The sequence below is a fragment of the Pimephales promelas genome, chromosome 20, assembly GCF_988280905.1.
Source record: "Pimephales promelas chromosome 20, fPimPro1.hap1.1, whole genome shotgun sequence".
NCBI classification, from domain to species: domain Eukaryota; kingdom Metazoa; phylum Chordata; class Actinopteri; order Cypriniformes; family Leuciscidae; genus Pimephales; species Pimephales promelas.
Genome location: NC_142788.1, coordinates 5,310,625 through 5,333,640, shown reverse-complemented (window position 1 = coordinate 5,333,640; position 23,016 = coordinate 5,310,625). Strand labels below are relative to the sequence as shown.

Genomic DNA, 23,016 nt, shown 5'->3' with positions numbered 1-23,016 from the left:
CCTGATGGGTTTTAATTTTGGAAGTGACTTGATTTGTTTAACCTCCAGCTTAAGCATGGCGGCCTGATCCTTGTTCCAAGACTGCACCGCGAATGATTTAACGCCAGCAGTGCTTATCAGCCCCACATAAATCTGTTAATCTTGCATGTTTTTTGTTCTTAAATAGAAAACGCTATAGATCATTCCATTCGCTCTCTCTATGTCCTTGCGAACTCCCTAGCCGTGTCACCTCTGTCCTGTAACAGTCCTGTTAGCGCTCCTAATGCGTTTTTTTTTTTTTTTTGACGTGTTGAATTCCATGTCAGGGAACGCTGATCGGTCCAGTGACTGGGTCTCCTCTCAGAACTTAATGCTGCTACAAACATGGTTAATTAAACCCGGAAAACTGCAACCAGGTCAGTTCTACTCTGGACTTGACCGTCACATTCATACCTCACTTTACAACAGCCTATGACGGATTACTCTTCTCTCTTTCCTGACGACGTTCAGCTGGTCCCAGTGCAGTGTCTGATCCACTTATAACTGTCTCCAGTGTGGGATTTTTGTTGCTTTTATTTGTTTTAAACAGTTTTTTTTTTTTGTTTTCCATATATAAACATCTGGACACGCCACAGGAATTACTGCATTGAGTCACAGAGATGCAAAACAAGTTCAGACTGTGGTAGAAATATAGGTTTGTGTGTGTTAGTTTATTTTTCTATACGTATTCGTTTGGTGCACTGAATTGACTTGATTTGTTGTATTATGGACAAAATGATTTAGTGTGGCACCTAAAGGTTAGGGCTCTTTTCTCTCTCTCTCTCCTTCCTCTGTAATAAACTACATCCTGCTAGTTGCTTAGCTCTGAGCCCCATTTAGTAGTTCATGATGGTACTAAGGCTGGTTTTAAACATGCCCCCCTCAATACTGATGTCTTGTTTTTATGTGCCCGTGCACAACTGGTTTGGGATCAGTCTTTTCAATGTATACACTCTGCATTTTCTATTGTGGACTGCAGGAATTTATACTCAAAATGGTAATAAAGTTAAGAATTCGTACATGTCTTGGTCTGGCTGTATTTCTTCAAGGTATTGCTTGGAACGGATGCAACACTATTTTAAGAATAAATGTAAATTTCCATCTTATATTAGCGAATGTTTTCTCCTTCTCCATGTCAAATCTGCTTGGTCTAAAATCATCTACGTTTCTGCTTGGAAAACTATTTTCTTTTAAATAATTGTAAAATTACAGCCTGTTATATTGCCCTTCATGAATTAAAAGATCCATTGGTTGATTCTGTCTCTCTCTGTACTTTGATAGAAGGGGACTTTTATTTTTCTGTTTTTACATTGAGGATTATAATTTAGTATTTGTGTTGTGAAGGTATTTTAGTAGCTTTTTTTTTAATGTCTCAACTATTATTATTATTTTTAAGATTTTCATTACAGCAAATTAATCTAAAAATGGCTAGTTCACAATGTATATCTGAACAAGATGAAGGGTCCATATATGAATCCCAAGTAACTTTTTTTTTTTGACTTTTGCATTGCTTTATGAATGTCCCTGTTCATTTGAATAAAGTTAAACACTTTGCTTCAAAACCTTGCTGAAAGTGAAACTTTTACGCTGCATGTTGCTGTTAAAGATTAAAGAACTAATGCAGGTGTTGTAACAACAGTAGATTTAACAAAATACACCAATAGAACTGAATGTGTGAGGGTAGCATCTTAACTTAAACTCTTCCAATGGTCAAGAAAAACCAGGAACTGCAACAGAACTTGAAATTGTTTAATTTAGAAACTACTTGTGAGTATTTTCTCTAAAATGATTACAAGTCCAGGAATTGGACTAAATATTACAGGCTGCAGCAGATTCAACACACCTGAGCTCTGCAGGATGGCTTGAAAACCTCAGGGGAAGGGAAGTGGGTCTCTAGAAGCAGGGTTGATGGTTGCATGCCTTAACTCACGGGGCACATGACACATTAAAGAAGCCGGACTGTCCGGCTGCCTGAAATGAACAAGTTTGCCAAGTAAACTCAGACAAACCAGAAGTCATTTCACACCACTTCCCTTGACTCCGACTAGGCTCTCCGCACAGTCAACCAACTCAATTTCATGTGTCACTAGGTGCTGGATTTCAGGATACAACAGATTTGACATTATCAAATGATTAATGCAAGAAATATTTGATAGAACCAATTGATATTTAAAGTAGTTCACTTTAAAAAAAAAAACTTTTGCTGATAATTTACTCACCCCCATGTCATCCAAGATGTCCACGTCTTTCTTTCTTCGGTTGAAAAGAAATTAAGGTTTTTGATGAAAACATTTCAGGATTTTCTCCATATAATGGACTTCAATGGGGACCAAATGGTTCAAGGTTGAAATGAGAGTTTCAGTGCAGCTTCAAAAGGCTTTAAACGACACCAGATGATGAATAAGGGTCTTATCTAGCGAAACGATCGCTCATTTAAAAAAAAAGTTTTATAAGCTCAAATGGTCGCCTTGCTCTGTTCTGTGATGAGTGTTTGTGAGTGACTCTCCTGTTCGAACTTGTTCATCAAAATGAACAAATCTTTTTTCGAGTCATGACTTGAAGGGTCCTAGATAAGACCCTTATTCATCGTCTGGTGTCGTTTAAAGCCCTTTGAAGCTGCACTGCAACTCTCATTTTGACCTTGAACCATTTGGTTCCCAATGAAGTCCATTATATGGAGAAAATCCTGGAATATTTTCATCAAAAACCTTAATTTCTTTTCGACTGAAGAAAGAAAGACATGGCCATCTTGGATGACATGGGGGTGAGTAAATCATCAGCAAAAGTTTTTTTAAAAGTGAACTAATCCTTTAACCACCAAGCACCAGACTGTAAAACATAGAAGCTTGTTTCTGCCAAATTCGCAATTGCAGGAAATAAAGTCAGAAGTGGACCATAAAGAAGTAATTTACTTATGGTATATATATATATAGGAAACTTATGACTTTAACTTCACTACATTTGCAAAACAACTATCACACTGTCACTCTTAGATTTCCATCAAGGTCCCTATCTGGTGAAAGGTTGAAATGGAAATCGTCTGTGTGAAGCAGTGATACTTTCAATGACGAATTTTCATCCACAACATGTTTTCATTGACGAAAACGAGACAACTAAATAAAAAACAGCTTTGAATGACAAAAATCTATTGACATTTTGATCAATTAATAAAAACGAGATGAAAATGTTAGGGAGGGACTATTTGGGAAGAGATCCAGTCAGACCTGATGTCCTGCATGAGATGGACACATGTAAATGTTTGGGAGAAAGAGAAGAGCAGACATATGGATAAATCTGAAAAAAGCACAACGACGCTAAAGATAACTCTACTCTGGCCGTTTGTTTGGTTCAACAACGACGTTGAAACCGTAGTTGGGCTAATAACGTTAAATGAAGTCCTTTCAGAAATATGCTTTAGCTTAAAGGATTAGTTCACTTTGGAAAAAAAATTTGCTGATAATTTACTCACCCCCATGTCATCCAAGATGTCCATGTCTTTCTTTCCTCAGTCGAAAAGAAATTAAGGTTTTTGATGAAAACATTCCAGGATTTTTCTCCATATAATGGACTTCAATGGGAACCGGATGGTTCAAGGTCCAAAAGACAGTTAATAACTGTTTCAGATGCAGCTTCAAATGTCTTTAAACGACACCAGACGATGAATAAGGGTCTTATCATGCAAAACGATCGGTTATTTCAAAACTTATTCCAAAAATGTAACTTTTCTAAGGACAAATGCCAGCCTTGCTCTATTCTGTGAGGCGCGTTTGTAACGTCACGTAATACGTAATTACGTTCAAAAGGTCACGGGCGACGTAGCCAGAAGTACAGAGTCAGTGTTTACAAGTTGAACGCATAGGTTGAACGTGAAAACTAACTCAAACACCGTTTACAAAAAAAGGAATTAAAAGGAAAAACAACGATGTCGGACGATTTTGATTCTGTACTTCCGGCTACGTCGCCCGTGACCTTTTGAACGTAATTACGTATTACGTGACGTTGCAAACGCACCTCAGAGAATATAGCAAGGCTAGCATTTGTCCTTAGAAAAGTTACATTTTTGGAATAAGTTTTGAAATAAGCGATCGTTTCGCATGATAAGACCCTTATTCATCGTCTGGTGTCGTTTAAAGACATTTGAAGCTGCATCTGAAACTGTTATTAACTGTCTTTTGGACCTTGAACCATCCGGTTCCCATTGAAGTCCATTATATGGAGAAAAATCCTGGAATGTTTTCATCAAAAACCTTAATTTCTTTTCGACTGAAGAAAGAAAGACATGGACATCTTGGATGACATGGGGGTGAGTAAATTATCAGCAAAAGTTTTTTCAAAAGTGAACTAATCCTTTAATCTTGCCAAATAAACACAATGTAGAAACCTTTCTTTTCTAGTATGTTTTCGACTTTGGAAAGAGCTTTGTAACTTATAAACAAGGTGAGTTCAAGATAGTCGCGTGCTAACATGAAGCCCACCACTGACTGGCGTAAAGCACCATGATGGCACAGCCATAAATGCAACAATGATAAAACCATGGGTCACAAAAAAAATAAATAAATACTTTTGATGCATAAGTACTTCTGTAGTTTTTAATTACGTTTAATTTGTAACGAAGTAACGTTTGACCAAACTAACTTTTTAATCATAAACTTGCAATCGAGAGAAGGAAAATTGTGACATAAAAAGTCACAATAAACTTTTTTATTTGTCACTCCAAGGCGGAAACAAGCTTTCCCAGTAAAGTCCATGATAAAATCAGTTCATTTCAGTGGAACTTCAAAATGAAAAGAATAAATACATAAATAAAAAACCCTAGCCAGATTCAGTCGCACACCGCTTGCGTCACATTGCACAAAACCACACATTAAACAATCAGTTTTTCTGACTGCACACACAGTCAAAGAAGAATGCATAAAAACTACATTTGCGATTACATCTGTTAGCTTTGAGGTCATCTCTATACAATTGTAATTCCAAAAGTTGACAAAATAACCTCTCAGCAAATATGTTTGATAAGTTATACAATATGTGTACAGTTTTCCATCAAAATACGCCAAAAAAAATTGATGATTCCTGCATATTCACATTTTTGTCCATTAAAATGCTCTCTACAATGAGAACGACTTTAGCTTTTGACTAGCTTTAGCAATTATTGTGCGTTTATTGGTTGAGAAAATGGTTTTACTTCATTTCCTTTTCCAACCAACAACTGCTAGAGGGATGAAATTAACCCAATTTGAAAGAGACTTTAGGAATGGTTTTGTAGAATTATGACACAAACTAAAGGCGTTTTGAGGAAATGTCCCATTATTAACGTTATTTTTTTGTAAATAAAATGACATTTATTGAGTCCAGTGTTGTTTGGATCATTCTTCAAAAGTTCTTCTCTTGTACAAGTTCGGAACAACTTGAAATAATGAAGTAAATTGAGTAAATGAAGACGATGTTTAACTACGTAATTTAGCACTCTCTCATTCTGGAAAGTTCAAATATAATGCATGATTTTCCCAGAGCATGAGTGCATCCAGCGACAGGAAACAAATGTTGGCAACGTGCTTTGTTTTGACAAGTTGACAAACTATAAAAAAAAATAGCTGTGATGATAGTTTAGCACGATGACCTAGTTGGGTCTCGCTTTACTCACATTCATGCGTACTCAGTAAAATAAACAGCTCTCACAAGGATTTAATAGCACAGAATATCAGCAAAATACATACAAGTAAAATAAATAAATTCATTGTAACAGTGGCAAATGAACGTCCTTCTTATTCAGACAGCAAAGCTGCACTTTAAAATGGACTATATTTGCAAGAGGAGACCTGAGGTGAACAAGTATGATCCCAACGTCATTTCTCATTTCACTAAAGCTCTTCTAGGCTCATCGCTTCGAACTGCCGTGGAAAAAACAGTAGCGTATTGCTCAAAATGGTCCATCTTGTGAATCTGCAATACGGAACGATGAGACAACATATGAAGTGACAAATTATTGACCAGGTTAAGAGATTGTGTGTAGGATCACCAAAATGTAAAGTAGTTTTTGTGGCAAACCTTTATTTTCATGCATCAGGATTCTTTGAAAGCAAGGGTCTGCGATGTTGATAGGTCCTCATCCAACCCTGGACCACCTGCAAATACAAAAGAGGAAAGCTTCTTATATTTTAATGTGGCTTATTACATTGTCTGGGATTAAAGGGTTTATTACATCATGAGACCAGGTGGCTGTATACATATTTGACATGTGTGTAAATCCACTCTGGTTGTCGTGGGTCTGAAACATGTGTCATGCTTTTTTCTTTAAGTGCCCTTTTCATATATTACCTGTCATGTAGTGTGTTTTTTGCTGTTTGTGAATGTAAATTTCTGCAATGTTTCAAAAATCAAAGTAAAGATAATTGGAGTTATTGAAAGAAAGAAACGATTCTAGACTGCCTGAAACGAGTGGTCAGTAATTCCAGCCTAATTTCATGCCACACCTGCGCAGGTTTGTAACACATTTGCACAGTGGTGGAATGTAACGAAGTACAAATACTTCGTTACTTTACTTAAGTACATTTTTCACGTATCTTTACTTTACTTAAGTAGAATAAATAGTGCATACTTTTTACTTTTACTTCGTTACATTTTGCAGCAATTATTATACTTTCTACTCCACTACATTTCTACAACTTCTGTTACATTTTCATTACATTTTCTGATCAGTTTTTCCCCCGCCAAAACGTAATCTGACCGTCCGTTCGTTGCACGTTTGTCTCACCAGTGACTTTTTACCCCGCCAAAACGTAATCTGACCGTCCGTTCGTTGCACGTTTGTCTCACCAGTGACGTTTGGTTGCCATAGATACATCAACTTAATGCGTCTCGCACGCAGTGTGTTTATCGTGCAATTTATACGCGAAAATGTGTTTTTACATGCTTAGGAAACGCACCGTGTGTAATATACGTTTGGTTAGGATTATGGCAAGCCAAGAGGTTCAGAATTACACCATAAATGAATCGCGTTTACGGCCAAACATAGTTATTAACATATAGTAAGGATATGGCTTATATTGCCTAATTGCAAGCTTGTTTCCATCATTATTGAACATCATTATATGAGTATTAGGTTGAATGAGTTAGAATTAAATGTTTTATTAATCATTAGAAAATAGTCATTAAGAGAATCAATTATTATGCAAGTACTTTTACTTTTAATACTTAAAGTACATTTAAAATCAGGTACTTTTTACTTTTTACTTAAGTATGGTTGTCATTGTGTTACTTCTACTTTTACTGAAGTAAATATTTATCTGGTTATTTGTACTTTTACTTAAGTACTGAGATTCAGTACTTCCTCCACCACTGCATTTGCATAATGCCAGCAAATGGTCTTTATTAGCTTTCTGCGAACGATGATGTCTACTTTGACCGTCAAACTCTGTAGTTGTAGCTGAGACTGGGTCGTGTTGATGTGTTCATGTCGAGAAGATGCTGTTTTCTGTGCTGCCAAAGCATGCTACAAAGCTTTGATGCACGTCAAAATGATGAGGACTTGGGCTGGGATTAATACAATAAAACCAACACAAATATATGTTACTGTTCATATCACTGTGTATAAAGTGACGAGGAAGATGAAATTCAGATATGGTAATGAGCGTTTAGTTTCTGACACACTCTGTAAGCCTTCGACCAATACGCCTTATTCACGGCAGCGCCATCTTTGATTTTTAATGAGAATGAAAGTGAGGCTGTGAGGGATAGACTTGCATCTCTTCAATGGGCTGTACTGTTATTTAATGTGTTTTCGGTTTGTTCTGCTCATGAAACACTGGAAAAATATCTTTCAAAGAAATGTCAGTTGACCAAAAACTCCCGACAATGTAAGCTGTGGAAAATTGTAAGTAATCTAGGAACACGGTAAGTCTATCCCTCACCGCCTCACTTTCATACCTGTCATGGCGCTGCTCTGAATAAGGTCTATTACAACAGACTGGGCAATCTGACCAATCAGAGCACAGTAGAACAATCACAAGTTCAACAGACTGGGCCATCTGACCAATCAGAGCAGAGTAGACCAATCACAACAGACTGGGCCATCTGACCAATCAGAGCAGATTATACTTGGTTTTCTGTTGCTAAACTACTTGCTGTAAAACACTGCACTGTCATTTGCAACAATACTTTAGTCAACATTTTAAAAATCAACTAAATAAATACTGAATTAATGTAATATTTAATCACACTTGCATCCATGTATCTTATTTATTTATTTTTTTGAGTGTCAAACTTCATTACTTTGAATAAACTGTAAATTCACAGTTCTGAAGATGTAAGTTACTCCATTTTTTTTTTTGGAAATAGGCTAATTTTACAACTCCCGCAGCGTTAAACAGTTGAGTTTTACCGTTTTCGGATCCATTCAGCTGATTTTCTGATATTTAGAAGAATATCAGTAACCAGACCGTTTCTGGTCTCATTGACTACCATAGTAGGAAAAAAATATACTATGGTAGTCAATGAGACCAGAAACTGTCTGGTTACTGATATTCTTCTAAATATCAGAAAATCGGCTGAATGGATCTGAAAACGGTAAAACTCAACCGTTTAACTCTGAGGGAGTGGTAAAATGAGCCTATTTCCAAAAAAAAGTGGAGTATCCCTTTAACATATTTTAATGACATCACACTGTGTACAGCTCAACATGTCCACCAACCAACACAGTGACAAAACGTGCTTTCATAATCCACCGTATTACAGTTACAGATATACATAATCTAAAAATTTCCATTTGAGGCAGAGTTGTAAGTGGCCAATTATGGGACGGTGGTTCTGCAGTCCAATATTATCAGCTTTGAAAAGAAAGACATTCCAGAAGGGACAGTATATATATGAAATTCATTTGTCTTCCTTTCCTATATATTATAAATAATATTGTATTTATTTAAATGCATATTTAAACATTTATGATTAGGAGAGGTGACAAGCAATGTCCTCCTCTTCAAACTTCGGGAATGGCAAAACACACATCGCAGAGAATCACATTAACAACACACCATTATATAACTTGTTTCAATGAGATGGATGAGAACAAGAAGTTAGCCATGTTTACTCCTGCATCTGCCCAGGACAGACTGTGTCAGCTTAATGAACTGGCTGAAGAGGATGATGCCAAGGAAACTCTTGAAGCTCTCCTCTTTCTCTGTGATGCTAGCGTCCTATTCCACCACCAAGAAATTGGGTTTTCGGATTTACCAAGCCCTCCAATCCGTCCGAGGAGGAATCCGGTAAACGTGTCTTCATCCAATATAACGGTGATTCATTTCCCCTGTCCAGGCATTACGGTGTTTTCTTATATTCGCTCAAATACAAGGACAGAATCAGAGGGTGAAATGTTTTCCTGTCCTGCAGGGGTCATATCATTCATGTCTCTTATTCAGAAACTTCTTTACTGATGATATCTGTGATGTAACAAAGATGAAAAATCTGAATCTGAACAGAGTGGTGTTATGATTTGGGCCAAATGACCAGATATGAGATACATTTAATTAATACTACATTTTTAATTGAAATCCAAAGATATCATGTGGTTCATAAATGCATGCTGTTCACACGAAAACAAAAAACAAAAACAAAACAGAAGCGGTTGTCAGTGTAAATGTTTACCGGAGCTTTCTTAATGGTTGGGGTCACTTCATAGACATTTTCCCTTTTTTTTTTTTTTTTTTACAAAATATACAATTTCCTTCGCTTTTAGCATATGTGGGATCATTATACTATAAAGACTGAACTGAAAACTCCCTTGTTAGTCCAAAAACAGCTTTTATTGTAACCAAGCCCAGAGAACGACTCGTCCTGGACTCTGATAGATGATTAGTGAAAGAACGCCTCTGCAGGAGAAGATCAACACCTACTTCCTCATCGCAACTTTGGCCCCTCCCACTGGCGTGTGTAGATGCCGATGAGAGAAGAGCGATCATTAGACTAAAAATAACATTACCTTCCAATGGATCATAACGCAAAGAGTGTGGTTATTTATTTTCAACTATGTGAATGTCTTGGTTGAGCATTATTTATTTGTATTCGGTACATTTCACTGTGGTTTCTTTGGTAAATCAGTCACAATTTCGGTGCAGACTTGATAGTAAAGCCACAACTTGTAAGTGTTATTGCTAATGCCTGATCTGTGACCAGTGATTTTGGATATGTAATGATTCATGTACTTTGTTCTTTGTCTATGTGCCAGTAAATCAAACCAGTGACTAAACGGTCAACTTCACATTGTTTTCTTAGCAGGATGAAAATATTAATTTAAACTGTGATTTAGTTATAAATAGAAAGCGATCAAAGAACGCTCCCTTTACAATCACTGGAGCTGTCAATCAAACAGAGAGTTTATCAGTGACTCTCGTTAAAACTCCCGCTATAACAAAGTCCATTTATATCTATTTTATCACAGTTAGTTATGATGAAAGCATTCGTTAGTGTTCAGAAATCGAGTTGCAATGACAAGATCACTGTATTTATGCGCTCAACATGTCTGTGAAATATAATGCCACCATCTAAATATAATGCCACAGATCTAAATGTAATGTTATAAGCAACACTTCACACGACACGAGTAACCTTGAGAGTTTAATATTCCCTGTTTAATATTCCCAATTTCCCTGTTGCCCTTTCCAGCCTTGTGGAGGTATACGATTTTGTCTCTAGTGTCTTTGGACAGCTCTTTGGTCTTGGACATGTTAGTAGTTGGATTCTTACTGATTGTATGGGGTGGACAGGTGACAGGTGTAGCTAACGACCTCAAACAGGTGCATCTAATTTAGGATAATAAATGGAGTGGAGGAGGACATTTTTAAGGCAGACTAACGCTGCGTCCCAATTCGCATACTACCCGTCCAAAATAGTATTCGAACATAGAATTAGTACGTCCCAAACAGTAGTTGAAATGAGTGTTTCAAAGACACCCTGATGGTCTACTATTTCCAGTCAGAATCCGAAGTGTAGATCGATGCACACTCTAACGGCTGACATTGCCCACAAACCATTGCGCGGTGGACGAGGATTCGGTTAGAACTACAAACACGAGTAAAAAGTGTTAAAAAAAAACTACAGACACAGAGGACGCACGAGTCCCGCGGCTGTGTAGAGAGGTTTAGATAAAGAGGTTTTGGTGATTAATTATCAGTATCTAACCTGACGAAAATGAATTTATTCAATGTTGTCCAACCTTATATTGCAAATGCAGCAGCATTGTGAACTTTTGTAAAGATTAGCCATTACTTTTTAACTGTCACCGTCCCACAGGTGGGACGTTTGCCACTATATTTTTAAAACAATAATATCTTAGTAAATACCTTAAATAATATTGACAAACTATATATCATTTGAAAGCTTACAATCTCTAGTTTCCATATTTGGTGACTGATTTTCAAAATATATTACAGAGGAGCCATAATTTATCAATATAAAACAAGAATATTTTCATACTCAAGGCGTGTTCAGACCTTTATTTTAAAATAGCAGTAAACATGAAAAATCATGAAAAAATGGTAGATACCTCAGTTTGTTTTCATGCCAAAAGTTCAAAAGATAGAATCCATTAAATTATTTTGGAAAAAAAAAAGGTCTGAAAAGTTTGAAATATCAAGAAAAAAATAATAAATTCACCATTTGTGACGTGGCAGCTAGCTATGTTTCTTCTTAGAGGTTCAATTCATATCAAAATCTGCCAAACTTCCCATGCTACTTCTGAATAGGATCTCTACTTCAGAAATTGTATGAAAATTGTGAAAATAATGGTTCATATCACTCAAAACACGAATGGAAATGCAGGCGCCCTTATATGGGCAGTAATGGAGTCTGATTGTGCCCTAGTGAAAAAGTTTGGTACTGCGCTCAAACAAAATCTTACTGAAAGCTCATTTTTTGAGATATCAACCTAAAATTTGAAACACAACTTGTTCAGATTTTTGGCTTTGATCTTTCTGCCATTTTAGAGTAGCCCAGGTTTTGAAAATATATATTTTATGTAAAATATGAATAATTAATATTTTTACATTGTACATTTCCATAAACTCAAACTTCTATAACTTTTTTTCTGTTTCACTTTCTTAATTTATTTCACTTCTACTCTTCTTTAAAACAAGACCAATCATATGTCTATATTCCAAAGCATTCTTGAATTACAACCATTTAAGTTCGAAATGTGCATTTTCATGTCTATTCAAAAAAGGGGGGGTGACAGTTAACAGGTTAAATGCATCATTATATTAAAACAGCAAACACAAGGAGAGTCTTTGGCTCCCTTCACCCTTCATGGCTCGGTTTACTTCCCGGCAGTTTTCCACCCTGTCAAGGGTTCCCCCCTTTCCAAGCCTTTGGATAAAATCAGACGCAGAAGACTCGATCAGCCCAGGGTTCTGATCAACGTCCCTAACTAGATCAGCAATGGCCCACAGCTCATTCGCACCTTCTGATTCGCCCACCCTACTGATCGCTTCCCTTAACCTGTCTTTAACCAGGTTCGGTGGGGACTGTGGAATGACCGGGTAGGCCTGCGTGGGGGCTATGTCTCCATTGCCTTCCGCAGCCGTACTGGGACCACTTGCCAACTCTTTCGGCTGCTCAGCCGTCTTACCATTCCCAAGCTCCTTCGCTATGAGCTTGTTAGCCACATGATTGGGTTCCCCTGCGAACCTTAGTGACAACTCAATCAAGGTCTTGACTTCTTTCTCGCGCCACAATTTTGTTGCTTTGTAATTCCGTCCTTTCGCCCGTGCATCCCCTGCCTTTCCCGTATTCCATTCGGGATGATCCGCATGAAAGACCCACGACTGGCAGATGAACGTGCTCTAAACGGTAGGAAATCAAATTAGATAGAATGGAGGATTTTAACTGTGACGAGATGATTGACAGGGCAGTTTACGGTGAGGATGCACGCAGCACGCGACAGAGCTGTCTGTCAAAGATGACGCGATAGTATGTCCCAAAGCTTGCCTACTCTTTTTGCTGCACACTCAAAAGTATATACTTTTTCTTCACAAAAAGAGTACATACTTTTAGGGCACAGTATAAGTAGGCGAATTGGGACGCAGCATAACAGGTCTTTGAGGGTCAGAATTCTAGCAGATCGACAGGTGTTCAAGTACTTTTTTTGCAGCTAGGGGTGTGCGATATGACGATTTTTAATCGTGGACGATTAAAATGTCTCCACGATCTGCTTTTGAAGAAATATCGTAGTATCGTGTTACAGTGCATTCTATCAGTTCAGTTCTGGCGCCTCCGTCTCTCAACTGTACAACGCGACGTAGCCTACACATGATCACACGTTAATGAATAGGTACGGGACACTGCAATTCACAAAAGTTCATTATTTGCATAAGCCTTGCCGGTTAAACATTTAATTCACGCGCTGATGCGCTGTTCTAACGTGCGCTTTCCTGACCGCATAACCCCCGACGCTCACGTGCACTAGAAGCCTGTCAAACAGCGCCTGAATACTTCTGGACTAAGTTATCTTTCGAGTCTTATTATGCTAATACTGTTAAATACACACAATGTGTACATAAACAGGCTATGTCTAAAGTGAAAGCAAACATTTGAGAGAATATCTGGTGTAATATGCGTCTATATTAAACGCGTCGCGTGCTGGTCTAAAAGCAACAGGAATAAATAGTAGCCTACTGCCGCTTGTCCTTAAAGGGATAGTTCACAAAAAAAAAAAAAAAAAAATCCGTCATTATTTACTCACTCTAATGTTGTTCCAAACCTGTATTAATTTCTTTCTTGTGCTGAACACAAAATACTTTTTTTTTTTAATGTGGGTAACCAAACAGTTGCTGGTCCCCATTAACTTCCAGGAGAGAACCTATAAAAAAACTATAAGGAGACCAGCAACTGTTCGGTTACCCACATTATTCAAAATAACTTTTATTTTCAACAGAAGAAAGAAACTTATTCGGGTTTAAAACATCTTGAGAGAGTAAATTAAGACAATTTTCATTTTTGAGGGAACTATCCCTTTAGTGTTAATAAAACAAAAAACAAAAAAACACAAGGAGAAAATCACTCACTGACTGAGAACTTTAATATATCTTTAATAAGAATCAATTTATTCAGTGAAGTCTATGTAGTGTTTTAATTTCATATTTGTTCATTTAATTACTTCAATGCTACTGCTAAATACACCTACTGCATCTGAAAAAATAAAGCACTATTTATTTAATATGAATATTAATTTGTGTAATGTTTATCTTGTCTTATTTTTTTAATAACAAAGAAAATAATGACAAAGATTTTTATCTTCGCCACTGGCCTAATGTGTGGCTTTCTTTTTTATTTTGTTACCTAAGGCTTTGTTTTTAACATAGGGACATTAGTTTGGCTGTAACGAACAGCCACTTGCAAAATATTAAAACCAACTTGAAAAAGAATCGTGATAAAAAATCGTGATCGTGATTTTCCTAAAAAAAATCGTGATATGATATTTTTTCCATATCGCCCACCCCTAGCTGTAACATACAAATAAATAGTTAAAAAATCATTTATTGTGATTTCCAAATTTTTTTTTTTTAGATTTTGTCTCTCAGAGTGGACACCTACGATGACAATTTCAGACCCCTCCATGATTTCTTAGTGGGAGAACTTGCAAAATAGCAGGGTGTTCAAATACTTATTTTCCTCACTGCATTAGTATTAGTAAACATGAAAATGTCAGAACTAGAGAAATAAAATACAAGTACTATTTATTATTGCTATTTCTATCTTGCCAACTGATATATGTGATGTATGTGATTTTAAATTATTAAAAACTAGCCGCGTTCTAACTTCCCTTTCACAAACTTTACGTCAGAATTAGAACCTGTGATTGTTGTAAAACGCAGTCTCTACTGCTGCTAATCATGTGCATGTCTTAACGATAAAACAAACACACAATTGTGTCAAAATAAGAGTATACACTTAAACACAGTTTATGTCTTAAATGAGCATAAAGAGTTGGGAGAAAATATAATGCGTAGTATTTGATCTACAGACTTAAAGTGGCAGCATCCTAATAAACCAGCTGACGATTCGCCATGACTGTGAATCAAACCACTCACAGCTCTTGAATGAACAGCTCTTGAACTTTTTCTATGTGAATATATTTTAAAATGTCAATTATTACTGTGACTAAAGCTGAATGTGCCACATTCACACTGTAAAGACTCCACTAAATATTACAGCGACAAAATTAAAAACTAAAGCGTCTTGTTCTGCTTGTGCTTGTAAAGGCGGCGTCACAACTCAAGCAGTGTTGCCATGTCCACTTATTATATGCGTTTTTGGGCTTGTCGTTTCAGCTTGGATCATAAAGCGATCTAGTTTATGGAGTTATGAAAGTAAGCAGGTGCGGGTCGGGATATTTTGGTCTTATTTTCAGCATAAAGCATTTGGATTTATTGCGGTTTATTGTGGGTTTGTTCTTGTTCGCTGTTTTTTTTTTTTTAGAAAGATTTGGCTCCCCAAATGAGTCGAGGCTCATACAGCTTTAGTTGTTCAGCTCGATTCTGAACACACTACGAAGTAGTGCTACTATATAGTAGTACTACAACACTGCTGCTGTTACTACCTGCATTTTCAATAGTCAATTTGGTAGTTTCCAGAACAGGATTAATCAGTGTTTAAAGCTTAAAGGAGCTGTATGTAAGAAATTGATTTCAAATAATCATAAATTTTCCCTGATATGTCACTAGACATTAAGAAATCATTTTCATTTCAAATACGTATATCACTGACAACAGTAGTCCTGCCAGGATATTGTCATTTAAACAGTGAATTTGCAGCCCTAAACTGATGTTGATGTTGTCATGTTATGTTTTGGTCTGATGCGTCACCCTCCACCGATCTACCAATCACAAAGTCAGTAGTGTTGCAGCATTCGGGTTGCCAGTTACCAAAGCTGCAGCTACAAAAGTGTCGGATAAAAAAATGTTGGATCCTGCAGCATATCTGGCAACCTCGAGTCAGGGGTGGGGGGGAGATACACCACTCTACAGTAATTTGAAAGTGATTGCAGTACCAGTTTTGGCCACAATCTGACATACGGCTCTGAACTTACAAACAAAATTTGCTGCAGTGTGTACATGGCCAATGATCAGAAATCATACAAATATGCTGTATGAAACATTTCAAAGTTTTATGAATGTTGAAAACAGTGGTGCTGATTCATATTTTTGTGGAAATTTCTAAAGAACAGCATTTATTAAAATGAAAATCTTTACTATGAATGCCTTTACTGTCATTTTTAAATAATTATTGTGTCTTCGCTGAATAAAAGTATTAATATTGGTGTATGTTGTTGACTTTTGTTTTCAGTAATCTCAATAAGAGTCAGCTGTGATTTCAGCGATGTCAGCGTTTTTCATTTCGTAACAGGATGGCTTACCTTTGTGTCTTCCTCTTTCCACAGAATCTCCTGTTCGGCCTCGTTCAGCTCCTCGGTCGGGTCGTACGTGTAGACCGGAAGCAGCTGATGCCGCAGTCGATCAATCCTAGACAAGCACAGACATGCTCATTCAGCCCCAGTGTAGGTGTCTTCAGCATCAGCCTCAGACATGCTGCCTAATATCTACTGGTGTGCTTCACTGACGAACACCGTATGGGTTTACTCGGTTTTGAGTGAACTGCACTAGCGGTCACCAAGGTTGCATTTATTCCAAGAAAAAACTGTAACATTGTGAAATATTACTACAAAACTTGGTTCTAGTGATGCAAAGCTGTATTTTCAGCATCATTACTCTAGTCTTCAGTGTCACATGATCCTTCAGAAATCACTCTAATATGAGAATCTGATGCTCAAAAACATTTATTAATAATGTGGTAACACTTTACAGTAAGGTTTAGTTAAGAATGAACACTTCTTCCGCATTTATTAAGCTTAGTTAATATTCATTTCAACATTTACTAATACGTTATTAAAGGGATGGAAATAGGCTAATTTTACCACTCCCCCAGAGTTAAACAGTTGGGTTTTACCGTTTTCGAATCCATTCAGCCGATTTTCAGGTATTTAGAAGAATATCAGTAACCAGACCGTTTCTGGTCTCATTGACTACCATAGTAGGAAAAAAAATACACTATGGAAGTCAATGAGACCAGAAACTGTCTGGTTACTGATTTTCTTCTAAATATCTGAAAATCGGCTGAATGGATTCAAAAACGGTAAAACTCTTAACTGTTTAACTCTGGGGGAGTTGTAAAATGAGCCTATTTCCAAAAAAAGTGGAGTATCCCTTTAAAAGCAAAGGTTGTATTTGTTAGCATTAGTTACTGCACTGTGAACTAACATGAACAAACAATGAACAACCAGATTTTTATTAACTAACATTAACAAAGATCAATAAATACTGTAACAAATGTATTGCTCATTGTTAGTTAATAGATTAACCAACCTTATGAATGTTATTGTGAAGTGTTACCAATAATGTTGAAAACAGTTACACTGCTTCATAAGTGTGTGGAAACTGTAATACACTCAGTGGTGGAGGAAGTACTGAATCTCAGTACTTAAGTAAAAGTACAAATAACCAGATAAATATTTACTTCAGTAAAAGTAGAAGTAACACAATGACAACCATACTTAAGTAAAAAGTACCTGATTTTAAATGTACTTTAAGTATTAAAAGTAAAAGTACTTTGTACTTGCATAATAATTGATTCTCTTAATGACTATTTTCTAATGATTAATAAAACATTTAATTCTAACTCATTCAACCTAATACTCATATAATGATGTTCAATAATGATGGAAAAAATTGCTGTCACCATTTCTGAAACAAGCTTGCAATTAGGCAATATTCACATCATGCTTATCCTTACTATATGTTAATAACTATGTTTGGCAGTAAACGCGATTAATTTATGGTGTAATTCTGAACCTCTTGGCTTGCCATAATCCAAACCAAACGTATATTACACACGGTGTGTTTCCTATGCACGTAAAAACTAATTTTCGCGTATAAATTGCACGATAAACACACTGCGTGCGAGACGCATTTAGTTGATGTATCTATGGCAACCAAACGTCACTGGTGAGATAGACGTGCAATGAACGGACGGTCAGATTACGTTTTGGCGGGGGAAAAACTGATCAGAAAATGTAACGAAAATGTAACAGAAGTTGTAGAAATGTAGTGGAGTAGAAAGTAGAATAATTGCTGCAAAATGTAACGAAGTAAAAGTAAAAATTATGCACTATTTATTCTACTTAAGTAAAGTAAAGATACGTGAAAAATGTACTTAAGTAAAGTAACAAAGTATTTGTACTTCGTTACATTCCACCACTGAATACACTGTCATTTAACAGTGAGAAACATTTCAAACATTCAGCAGGGAGGCATTTAATTGATCAAAACTGACAGTAAAGACATTTATAATGTTAAAAACGATTTCAAATAAGGTCTGTTCTTTTGAACTTTCTATTCATCAGAGAATGTATCACTGTTTCCATAAAAAGATATTAAGCTAAAAAAAACTGTTTTCAACATTGATAAACATAAGAACCATTAATTATATTTGAGCGCCAATAATAACTGAGCAGCAAACCTAGACTGATTTCTAAATAAAATAAAGATGATTGTATTCAGAGTAAAATAAATAAAATATAATACATATTAATTATTAAATATTATCTAATACTTTCTAATACTAACTTGCTGTAGCGACTAATATATAAATATATATATACCCACTGAAAACTGGGATTCAGATGTATCTATACACCCTGATGTATCTAAACCCTGACCCCAACTTGTGGAGTTTGTAAAAATAGGTTTTCTTTGATTAATAATTCTAAATTTACAACTTATTCAATATAGGACTATGAAAACATAATCACACGATGGCACAATAACCTCATTAGCTCTACTGTTCATCTGTTCAAAATGACTGCTCTGAGATTACAGAGACACTGTGCATTGTTCTTAAGATTAAAATACCGTTCTCCCCTTATGGATCATGTGCTTATGAAGAGCACATTCAGAGACTGAAGCTACACCACATTACGTCAAATTAGTTTAAATATAAATCAATAGCTTTACTATTTGCCAAGAAAGCTATTCTTCAATATTAGAAAACAATACAATTAATAAATATTAATCTCAGGTTAAATGTAGTATTAGAACACATGGCCAGGGGAAAAAAAGACTACCGTAGAAAGAAAGAGTGCGAGTCGTTTACATGTTAAATAGTAGTTCACTTAAAAAAAAAAAAACTTTTGTTAATAATTTACTCACCCCCATGTCATCCAAGATAGCCATGTCATTCTTTCTTCAGTCGAAAAGAAATTAAGGTTTTTGATGAAAACATTCCAGGATTTGTTTCTCTTTTAATGGACTTGAATGGGAACCAAACGGTTCAAGGTCCAAAAGACACTTTCAGTGCAAACTGCAAACTGTTGAAAGGGCTTTAAACAATTCCAGACGATGAATAAGGGTCTTATTAAGCGAAACGATCACTCATTTAATAAATAAATAACTTTAAGTTTTATAAGCTCAAATGCTCGCCTTGCTCTGTTCTGTGATGAGCGTTCGTGACTCTCCTGTTCGAACTTGTTCATCAAAACGAACGAATCTTTTTCTGAGTCAATTCGTTCATTTTGTTCGTTGAATGAATCAAATGACTCAAAACCAAAAAAGATTCGTTCATTTTGATGAACGAGTTCGAACAGGAGAGTCACGAACTTGCATCACAGAACAGAGCAAGGCGAGCATTGAAGCTTATAAAACTTAAAGTTATTTATTTTTTTTAAATGAGCGATGGTTTCGCTTGATAAGACCCTTATTCATCGTCTGGAATCGTTTAAAGCCCTTTGAACAGTTTGCAGTTTGTACTGAAAGTGTCTTTTGGATCTTGAACCATTTGGTTCCCAATGATGTCCATTATATAGAGAAAAATCCTGGAATGTTTTCATCAAAAACCTTAATTTCTTTTTGACTGAAGAAAGATGACATGGATATCTTGGATGACATCGAGGTGAGTAAATTATCAGCAAAAGTTTTTTTAAAAGTTAACTACTCCTTAAATACTTTATTTTGAAAAGTGTACATCTGGAGCGGAAAGCAAAGTCAGATTTTGCATGCGCTGGTTTTCACACGCGGCGGTTCAGAGAAAAAGATGTGGGAGTATTTTTTGAAAGCCTACACAAAAGGTTTCCGCTTTCTTCTATGTCGTGTGAAACTAGTAATAATTAAGCTTGTTTATAGGCTTGTTATACTACCAGTTATGAAATATTACATCAGAATAAAGCAGAAACACTATGAATTAAACACTTGACCAGTTGATATATCACCATCCTAACCAAGAGAATCCACTTAACTAGTCCATTGCAAACCTTACATTTAAACGGTAATGAAGTTAGTACCTTTAGATACACCTGCTATATAGTAAAATTAATTTAAGGCATGACTTTATATTTTAGGTATTCATTTTTTGATTTTTTGAGTGTGTAAATTCCAGATTACATTGAGTTCTGCTTTTTTCTTGTTGTCTTTTTCTCTTTCTCCTCATATTGTATTGTTGTAAAATAAAAAAAGAGAATGATTTCTGAAGGATCATGTGACACTGAAGACTAGAATAATAAACCAAAAAAACAGGAATAAATTATATTTTACAAAATATTAAACATATGCTTTGCAACATATTGCTTAGTTGGGGACATTTAATTTAATATTCAGCAATGTTATTAATCTGTCTGCATTGACACCATTATTTGAGAACTGAACTGAGCTGGACAATGACATTACAGTTTCAATGAACTAAATTAATAACGTTTTTGCAACAGATATGAACCAAATAACCTTACTAAAGCTGGACTGTGACGCTATCTTCTTTTGGAAACAAACTTTGTTGGATTATTTTCCTGTAATCTCTGTAAAGCTGCTTTGAAACAATGTGTATAGTAAATAATATTTCACAATATTACTGTTTTACTGTATTTTTGATCAAATAAATGCAGCCTTGATGAGCAGAAACAACTTCCTCTAATGCTTTCCAGGAGCGCTGGAGTGTGTTTACTTACCTCCGTTTCCTCCTTATGTACATCACCTATGAAACAAAAAGGTACATTATTATTTCCTAGAAGCAATGCCTGGAAAGCACATTGAATAACGTCCGTAATAATCGTCTGCGCACGCACACTTTTGTTTTAACCCAATTTTGGGTCAAGTATGGACAAACCCAGCCATTGGGTTAATTTTTTTTACTACATTTTTAACCCAAAATTGGGTTAAAACAACCCAGCATTTTCTTTTTAGAGTGCATTCATAACAGAATAAAGGGCTTTTGTCTTTCTGGATGATCTGCTCAGTCAGACTATCATGCGCTTCCCCTTCTCTCCCAGCACAAGCATGCAGACGTGTGTTATCCGGCACCCACCACTGCTGCCAGGACCCCGATCACAGTGAGGAGGAAGAAGGGCACGAGCACGTAGCTGACGGCCACATCTCCACCGCCGCCGTGAGGAGGAGGAGGAGTGGTGCTGTTCATGCTGAGGCCTTCACTGCTCATCTCCTGCACACATGTGACTCCCACATGCTCCCTCGGCCCCGGGAACCACTGGGAAACACAAGAGAATGACTTATTCATGGACGAGGAATGCGGGGAAAGAGCTGAAGGGCCTTCATCATGTCATTTCAAACTTGTTTGCGCTTCATCTTTTAGCTAGATCAGTCATATTTGAAAGTTTCTTTAATCGGGCCAATAAACATTCCCTTTTGCAACACTGATGGGGGTAACGTTTACTCCAACATCGAAGGGGAAAAAGTGTATTTAGCGATATTTTAAGATACAATTATATAGCCTGATTTAGATCCATGTTTCCCCCCATTGTGCCAACGACAATTCCCTTGTGTCTGAATGTTTTATAGGGGTTTTCCTTCCTAATTTCCTTGAAGATTTTTGCTGTCTCTTCATTTTTCTCATAACTGTAATACAGCAAACATATGAAGAGTTCAGATGCAAAAGCCTCTAAATGCCATTTGAAATTTTCTTCTTTAATGATGATTTTTATCAAACTTGTATAAGTTCAGTGATTTCACTTAAATAACTGCCATTTAAGTGAAATTACTGAACTTAAATATACAAGTTTGATAAAAATCATCATTAAAGAAGAAAATTTCAAATGGCATTTAGAGGGTTTTGCATCTGAACTCTTATATTGTTGTTGTTGTTATTATTGCTATTTAAATCAGCGTATAAAGGCAGTACAACAAATTCTACCATAATGCAAGTATAATACACCATTGCAGGGCATTTGGCATTAATTTTGTATTGTTATGCTGTGTTTTTGAAGTACTCTTTAACGTATCATGTCAACACTTTGATATAAGAATATAGTGTAGTCTATAACATGTGTGAATAGTCCAAACAGCCTTTCTAAAGCTAGGGAAATGCCAAATAGAGCCGTTGGCATCTTTTAATACCACACAATCTGCATAACGCACAACTTCTCTCTATTTAGGGAAGTGTAACATTTGGATTTAATACAAAGCGTCCAGCAGAAGACTGCTTTAATACACATTTTACAATGACAAAGCGTTTATGTCGCACATGACTTTACGGAAAAAACTACGCATTCACTGACATGAACTGCTCTCGTTTGTTTACATAACGGTAGTTGCATTATTACGGTTACCAGCACTGATATCATCAATGACGCGTTAATTATGAGCGATCATAATAATAACACTGGTGTCTCTGCTGACTCACGTGAAAACATCATGACCAGTCAAACTTCACCATCGAGGCATTAAAGTGTACACACCAGATTCAGTCAAAAGAGCAGAGTGAGTGTCACTTAACTATAAGACGACTCCAAATCCAGTTATTATAACACAAGTCATGGGTTGTCTGACACTAAACCTCCACCGGCAGTGTTTACGGAAAGCAAGTCCTGCGATGAGAAGGAAACGATTGATGATGGTGCTGGAGGGAGGAGTTATGAGTTATTCAATTCACGATATTCATCAGCAGATGTCGCCACTG

General features: G+C 36.3%; 1 protein-coding gene across 3 annotated transcripts; it reads right to left on the bottom strand.

The window, feature by feature from the left end:
* Positions 1-4,704: 4,704 nt before the first annotated feature.
* smim29 (small integral membrane protein 29) lies at positions 4,705-22,955 on the bottom strand. Of its 3 annotated transcripts, none has more exons than XM_039689879.2 (6): positions 22,834-22,955; positions 21,409-21,588; positions 21,053-21,078; positions 16,421-16,526; positions 6,067-6,143; positions 4,705-5,961 (listed from the first exon to the last, which is right to left on the bottom strand). In XM_039689879.2, the coding sequence occupies exons 2-5, from the start codon at positions 21,538-21,540 to the stop codon at positions 6,075-6,077; spliced, it is 333 nt and encodes a 110-aa protein (XP_039545813.1). In that variant the 5' UTR covers positions 21,541-21,588; positions 22,834-22,955; the 3' UTR covers positions 4,705-5,961; positions 6,067-6,074. The 3 variants fall into 3 exon arrangements, with proteins under 3 accessions (XP_039545813.1, XP_039545811.1, XP_088980784.1); XM_039689877.2 differs by having other exon boundaries at positions 22,741-22,947; XM_089124658.1 differs by lacking the exons at positions 4,705-5,961; positions 6,067-6,143 and adding an exon at positions 8,612-9,452 and having other exon boundaries at positions 22,741-22,950.
* Positions 22,956-23,016: the final 61 nt, after the last annotated feature.

Coding starts and splice junctions, on each gene's coding strand:
- smim29 (XM_039689879.2), bottom strand. CDS start 21,540: ATGAGCAGTGAAGGCCTCAGCATGAACAGCACCACTCCTCCTCCTCCT. Junction 21,079..21,408: donor TCGGGGTCCTGGCAGCAGTG/GTGGGTGCCGGA, acceptor TTTGTTTCATAG/GTGATGTACATAAGGAGGAA. Junction 6,144..16,420: donor GGAAAGAGGAAGACACAAAG/GTAAGCCATCCT, acceptor TTGTATTTGCAG/GTGGTCCAGGGTTGGATGAG.